This window comes from Denticeps clupeoides, chromosome 11, assembly GCF_900700375.1.
Source record: "Denticeps clupeoides chromosome 11, fDenClu1.1, whole genome shotgun sequence".
Classification (NCBI taxonomy): domain Eukaryota; kingdom Metazoa; phylum Chordata; class Actinopteri; order Clupeiformes; family Denticipitidae; genus Denticeps; species Denticeps clupeoides.
The window spans coordinates 11,879,583-11,886,902 of NC_041717.1; the positions used below are offsets into that span (position 1 = coordinate 11,879,583).

Genomic DNA, 7,320 nt, shown 5'->3' on the forward strand with positions numbered 1-7,320 from the left:
TTATGTGTCTAGTCTGTGTGTCACTTCATTCATGTGGCATGTCTGTCAGTGTGCAATGCACAGTAGGTGTGTTTGTCCGGGGTTTGTATGTGGATGTCTTGCATGCATGCGTGTGTGTGTTTTATAGTATAGTATTTCAGTGTAGTGTTGTATCGATCTGTTTGTGATGTGTCAGTGTTGGGTGAGTGTGTCTGTGTGTGTGTGTCTAGCCTCTTTCCTTGGTCACTCTCTCGATTATTCAGCTCCTTACATCTTTCCTCCCCAGGTTCGTCAGGTTCTTTTAACCTCCCAGACTCTGGGGCCATGTTCATGAGCATGCAGAGTCTGAATGGGGATTCTTACCAAGGGGCACAAGTCGGAGCCAATGTTCAGTCACAGGTAGGCGTCACCACAGGGTCTGTGTGCCAGATCAGCGAGGGTCTCGAGCCATCGGCAGCGCACACTTTAACCCAAAATCCGGGTCATAGGTCAGCATACTTCCAACAATTACATACTTCTGGTTCATCCAGAATCAATACAGCAGCTATTGGATTATTGATTAGTTATTCTGGAACAGACCCCCCCCCCCACCCCATTGGCAGTAAATGTCATGTGATTTGCATTTGGCTCTGACTTGAGCGCTTGGGTTGGTATTAGGTGTATGGTATTGTGCTCTCCTTAAAAAAAAAAAAAATCCTTCCATCCTCTCCCATCTCCAGATCATTTCACTCTTGTGTCGTGTTTCCCATCGAATAGGAAACCAGCGCATGCAGACTGTATACATTTTCTAAGTGTAGGTCTTGTGTTGACAAATAAGTTATTTTTTTTTATAGTAACACACAGGCTGTTTCAGTGGCAGGAAGAAATAGATACTTTCTCAGCTTTTTATTCTTTTTTTGTTGACATCCTCAGCCGCATTGTTTCCAACCACTCATTAAGTGAGGCAGAATGCTCAGTTGCCTGGCAGGAAGCGCATTGTGGTGTGTGAGTGTGTGTATATAGTTGTGTGTGTGTGTGTGTGTCTCTGCCGTTCAGTGTGCATGCACGAGAGCCTGTCACCGGGCCGTCTGAGTCAGCGCCATGTGGTCCTCACTGCGCTTTAGCTCCTGTCTACGTTTTCTAGGAAAGGAGGGGGAGAAAAATAGCAGGGGATGTGAATATAAAACCATCGTCCATGTTGTTTATTGTATATTTATTTACCCCCCCCCTGTTTTTTTTTCACCATCCTGAATCCACATTTTAATTTATATATCTCCCACCGCCATGTACAGAAGTTCTCAACGAGTAGTTGAGGCTATGCTTCCCGTTTGGTTGCGTATGTCTGTGTGTCTCTCGGTGTCGTGCTGTGTTGTGTTTTCTTCGTACGTGTGTGTGTGTCCTGGAGATGGCGAATGTTGACAAGCTTGACCGCCCTCTGTCCTGCTGCAGGTGGATACCCTGCGCCATGTTATCAGTCAGACGGCAGGTTACAGTGATGGCCTCGGAGGGAACTCGATCTACAGTCCGCACGGCTTGAATGTGAGTGGCAGACGCCTGTCAGTTACCCAGAAACATATCGCTTTCACCCTCGAAAAACCGCACGTCCGACAAATTAAAATGAACCAAGAACAACAGAACAGGAGCGGTGCTCCTCATCACAGGTACTCCAGTCCCTGTTCCTCTGCTGGTGGGATGGACACCAAGTCATTTAAATATGAATTAATTGGTTGATAGATTGGGAGACAAACTGATATTTTATTATTCCAAAGACTGGAGAACGTAGGAAATGAACTCAGAACACAGGATAGCATAAGAAATGAATAAAAAGTAGTGTGGTTTCTAGTTGAGATCAAACTGTAACTATGCACGCAATAACAGAGGAAGTGCAACATAAATTGTACAGCTGACGTAAAAAATCTAATATAAACAATATAATACAATGTGAATTTGAATATATATATATGAATGTTGCAGCTGTACATATAAGAATGAAACTCAGGCATAAAATTGAACATAGAATTGTCCAATGCGAACATAAAGTAAAACTGCAAAATCTTTTGAAATGTTATGCAAAATGTTATTTTCTTAAACAAACCCAACCATTCAATGATGCTCATGGGGGAATCGTCAACCCACCGCCAGAATGTAAAATATCACTGGCCACCCCCCTACAAATGGCCTATAAATTAGCTTTTCCTGGATATTTACTTAAATTTGGCACCTGCCTGTTACGCTCGTTTCATTTCTGTGTTAGCTGAGGTGGAGCCGCACTGTGCAGCCTTTACTGTTGTCTTAGTAACATAACGCACAACAATTTGGGACAATTCTGGTCATCTCAGGGGACGCTGACACATCTTTAAATGTCACGATAAATAAATAGTTCAATACGAACCCCATGAAAGGGTAAGAAGGAGCAAAATGCTTTCTTTGTGCTGTTTTTGTGTTGTGCTGTTGATTAACCTACATCAAGATTTTGCAGGGAAGGTTTTAGTTGTGTATCCGCCTCAATTTTAGTCGTTTTGAAGCGCTTCAAAGAATTTGCCATTTCCTTATCAACATGATAAAATATGAAAGCACGATTGCCTGCAGCCTTCTGCAGGCACAAGCTCCATCTTCTTTGATAAGACTTGATATAGTGCCTTTTTTTGGTAATACAGCACATAATCTGTAACCACAAGGGTATAGATTAATTTATTTGATGAGAGAGAGATGCTTTCTGACATTTTTTTTTTCTTCAACAGTAATTGAGGATGAGTTATTTGCCCGTTATCTTAGGGTTTGTGACAAGATTTATTTATGATTTCTTAATCTTGTTCATCTTTTATTTATTTTATTACTATTATTGATTCTAAAAGACATTATGGAAAATCAACAGAAACATCAATTGAAAGAACACAGATTTAAGTAATGTTAGTAAAAATTTTCCGTCGAAAATCAACATAACTATATATATATAGAATTGATGCATTGTTTTTATTTAGTTTTTGCTTACATGTTGCTAGGCAACTGCAGCCTGTTCATAAACTGCATAGAAGGCAAATGACAATGACAGCAGCAAAATAACAAAGATAATAACAGTAATTACTGTTACATATTAACTTATTTGACTTAATTGTACTTTTCACAGAAGTGTCTTTTGCTCATTTTTTTTTTCACATTGTGCCCAATAATGCCCTGAACGTCAAAGGGTCATTTTTAAACTGTCAGAACTGAACTATGTATGTTGATGGGTGTCAGGTTTGAAGTGAGCGCATTTACTGCCCGCGAAATGCTGAGGCGAGAAACAAAATATGACACAGGCAGTGGTTAGTGTTCACGCTGCGTGGTGTCATCTCGGGTTTTTGTTGAGTGGCCCCTGGCCTCGAGTGCTTCAGACGACGTGTCAGCCTCTCGCAGTCTCAACCTGAGCGTTTCACACTCTTTGGCGAGGTTCATTGCTCCGCTACACTGCTTGGGTCAGATCGCGCTCCCATCAAGCGAGGAAAGCGACCATAAACCCTCCCCCCCTTCCTCGACAAAATAAATACGTGCATTCTATTTCACATCATGGTGTTTTTTTTGGGGTGGGATAGCCAGACATCAACGATGCATCTTAACTGCGTTGGAAAGGCCTTTTCTTGATAATGCTCTGATTACAACGTAGTCCAGACTCCCCCACTGTGAAAACCAGATAAATCTATTTATTGACCTATTCCAGGAACTCTAAATCAGCGAAATCCTAATTCTGCCACCAGGCTTTGCATCCCGGCTACACCACGCTTACAGTAACGTAGACGTACTGTTTCGATAATGAAGCGCATCACAAATGAATTAGCATGCGCTAACCTTTTATTGTGCTGAATGCAGAGTGGGAAGCCATAGAGAGGAAAAGGGACCGGGTTGGCGGGAGGGAGAGAACGTGGGGTGGCGAGGGGGGGGGGGATCCGGCAAAGGCTATCCACCGCCGCGAGCCAACCGCAGTCAGGCCTGCTCAGCCTGGGCTCTGGGGGGTGAGGCCCCGCCTCGTCACATCCACTCAGCGTCGCCCACCTCAGCCGGCCGCGGCCGCTCTCCCCTTCTGACTGACATAAAAATATGGAGCGACAAGCTGTCGGCCACCACAGAAATCTGATTAGACATTGATTCCAGCGATTTGTTTTCGGAAGGATCTCTCCCGCGTGCTCCCTCTCCCTCGCCTCTCTTGCTGATGCCAGTATAATGCAGTGATGCCCGTCGGCTTCCCTGACGCGGTATGAGGAGGGACACCTCCTCTTATTAATTTGCTAATATTTCAGCGTGCATATGAGGAGGGCGCTCAACTGGGCTGTGCAACACATAGACAGGCAGTACCACAAATAGCACGCATATTTAAAAACGGATATAAAACACAAACGACATAGTGGCTTTTGCAGACACAGGGCCCTGTTTTCTGGTCTGCTCCAAGAGTGGATGCACATAAAGAACAGCCTTATTCCAAAAACCAAGTTGTTAATAGCCTCAGTAACATTTAAGATTTTAAGAACCCAATCACGCAAAGGAAAAGAATTAGTGTGGACAGATGTTTGGGAAATGGAATGTAATGAGTGAATGAACACCCTTTTTTCCGACTACAGGAATCGTAATGTATGGAGTAAAAAACTGGACAATTTCTGTCATTTTCATGGGAGCTTTACCTCCCCAATAATTTCAACCATGCATTTCAGATCACAAAAGTATACAAATTCAGACTGGCAATCAGATTGATTTAAGTCACATGCTTATAAATACGTTTTTTTTGTCCCCACAGGCTAATGGAGGATGGCAAGACGCAACAACCCCATCCTCTGTTATATCCCCAACAGAAGGACCTGGCAGTGTGCACTCCGATACCTCGAATTGATCTCTCCTCACACACTCACAGGCACACACAAACACACACACATTGGAGCCTCAAGATGAAGAGACCGTACCACAGCATCATAGACTGACCAATCAGAGAGGCTGAACCTTTTTCTCACGGAGCCAGTCGTCCGGCTGCATTTTTTTCCTGGATTCTGGAATTTATACTGACAGTCCACATTGTTTCTTTTGATATCCTGATGTTTCCTGCCAAGACTGGGTACCGCTTGACAGCGCATCGGACTCTGCACCCTTCGCCTGTTTTTGCGTTTATGCGTGTGTGAAATCAAGGTCACATCTTCATATATAAATACATATAAAAACAAGAAAGTGACCAAGACCTCCATATGCCTATTTTGTTTCATTCTGAGTGCTCTCCGGAACAGAGTGACAAACATTTCTACCCAATATCTGCCATTTGTCATTACTATTGCAGCATTTACCAATATTATGTTTTCATAATATATTTTACTGATAGAATTTTTTTTTACCCACATTCATTTCCCCAGATTCTTCGTGTGCTGCAGCTGCAATTTCTGAAGAAAAAAAAAAAAACAAAAAACAGGACTTTACATGCATCAGCTTGGGGGAATTGCATGAAACAGCACTTAAAAGTTAATTTATCTGCATTTTTTTGCAGTGTATCTGAGGTCCTTGCTGTGGCACTGAAATGAAATGTTATATCACAAAATTTAAATAATAATCTTGATCTGACTTTTTACCTTTCCTAGGCATAATATATTGACACACTTCAGGATGCTTCAACATCATTTTTTGGGGGGTGAGGGGGGTGTACTTTGTTAAAAATTTGCATTGTCATGTTAATATCAAATGTCTTTAACATTTAACATCTGGTATTCAATTCAACTAGTTTTTAGAACTGCATTTTGGCAAGACACCATTCACACAGGATGTGTTGTATATAATATAGCTTAAGAATATTTATACATCCCACCAATCAATACACGGCTTTATTACCTCATTCAGACTCATAGGAAACCAATAGATTTCTAACATTTCTATAGCTTAGAGTGCTCAGTTACTACCTCTAAAAACAATATCATCCTTATGTCTTTTTTTTCTTCCCCATTTTTATTTGTTTGCATCTTGTAAGAAACAACTTTTTCTTCATGTAATCTAATGTATATTTTAATCTTCTAAGAAAACAAAAGCTGCTTTGTTGCAGCTTGTAAAATGACAAAAATAAGACAAAATAATGATAATATTATTAAAATAAATGACAGGTGAAATGATACCAGGGGTTGGGGGCACTAAGAGGTATGTAAAAATAATTTTTTTGGTGGATTCAGGGTGGGTGCTGAGGGGGAAATGTCATTACTTAACACCAAACAGTGAAACTGTTGTAAATACTGAAGAACATTTTGAATGTTGCTCATCTTGTTACTAACTCACGCAAAAAAAAAAGTAAAAAAAGAGACCATCATATGAGACAGTAATGCATAGAGGTTTCAGTATTCAAAAACTGTACATTTTGAGTCCTGTTTGACAGGGCACAGACTCTTTCTCTTTTTGTATTGTATGTGATTCTGAAAATTTATTTGTGCCAGTGATTCTGATGTATTAAAAAAAAATGTTTCGTGTTTCTTTCTAACCAGACTACACCCTGGACTGATCAGTCTTCCTTGTGGTAGTTATGTGTAATTTCAAACATGAATAAACTTTTTCCTTTCATGATGGAAAAGTTTTTATTTATTCATTTCTTTCAGCAGCAAATTACAGTCCAGGCCATTGGTCATCAACCTGTAGAACAAGGTCCACATGTGGCATGTTAATTTTTTTCTTCCTGTAACTAAAAATTAGGCCTAGTTACGAATCAAAGGCCTGAAGTAGGCGTTCCACAGTACCTGCAGCGTTATAAACCATCAACAAACATGGATGCGCTGGCTTTGCCTGGACTGAAGTAGTTCACACCCTGTCCATCTGACCCACATTTTATGTGCTGGGACAGGACGACTGGTTGCTAAGATAAATGTGGCCAAGTACAAGGAGATCTTGAACTTAAACCTTCTCCAGAGTGCTCAGAACCTCACACTGGGCCTTCAAACAAGACAGTGACCGTAAACACACAGCTAAATTAACAGCCAGAACCCTGACTTAAACCCAATTGAGCATCTCTGGAGAGACCTAAAAATGGCTGTCCACCAACATTTACCATCCAACCTGCCAGAACTGAATACTTGTAAAAAATTCTGCCATCATGTTTCTTTTAACAGGGCCCTAATCATGGATGCCTAATCAGCGGCACCCGTCCATGATTAGAGCCCTGTTGTCAGGATGATTGGTGCTGGCTGGGAGACCAGCCACAAATAGAACTTCTGGCTGTGAGTGATATAATAATAATATATCAAAATCAATTGCAGATATCAGAGACACTGTTAAGACAGAAATATTGACATGAAATTTTTTTTTTTTATTTCTATAGATTTGTTCAGTTGTTGGTACACTGAACTGTAGTACAATCCTTGTAGTACCATCCTGTAGTAT

General features: G+C 41.1%; 1 protein-coding gene across 13 annotated transcripts in view; it reads left to right on the plus strand.

The window, feature by feature from the left end:
* The window catches only part of pbx3b (pre-B-cell leukemia homeobox 3b), a 69,434-nt gene extending 62,922 nt beyond the window's left edge, over nucleotides 1–6,512 (plus strand). For 7 of the 13 annotated variants that reach the window (XM_028996069.1, XM_028996073.1, XM_028996074.1 and 4 more), the window contains 3 exons: nucleotides 266–378; nucleotides 1,408–1,497; nucleotides 4,724–6,512. In XM_028996069.1, coding sequence (XP_028851902.1) covers nucleotides 266–378; nucleotides 1,408–1,497; nucleotides 4,724–4,816 — 296 coding nt within the window. In that variant the 3' untranslated portion in view covers nucleotides 4,817–6,512. The remainder of the gene's footprint in view (nucleotides 1–265; nucleotides 379–1,407; nucleotides 1,498–4,723) is intronic. The other 6 variants (XM_028996077.1, XM_028996080.1, XM_028996081.1 and 3 more) reach the window with 1 other exon arrangement.
* The last annotated feature ends 808 nt before the right edge of the window (nucleotides 6,513–7,320 follow it).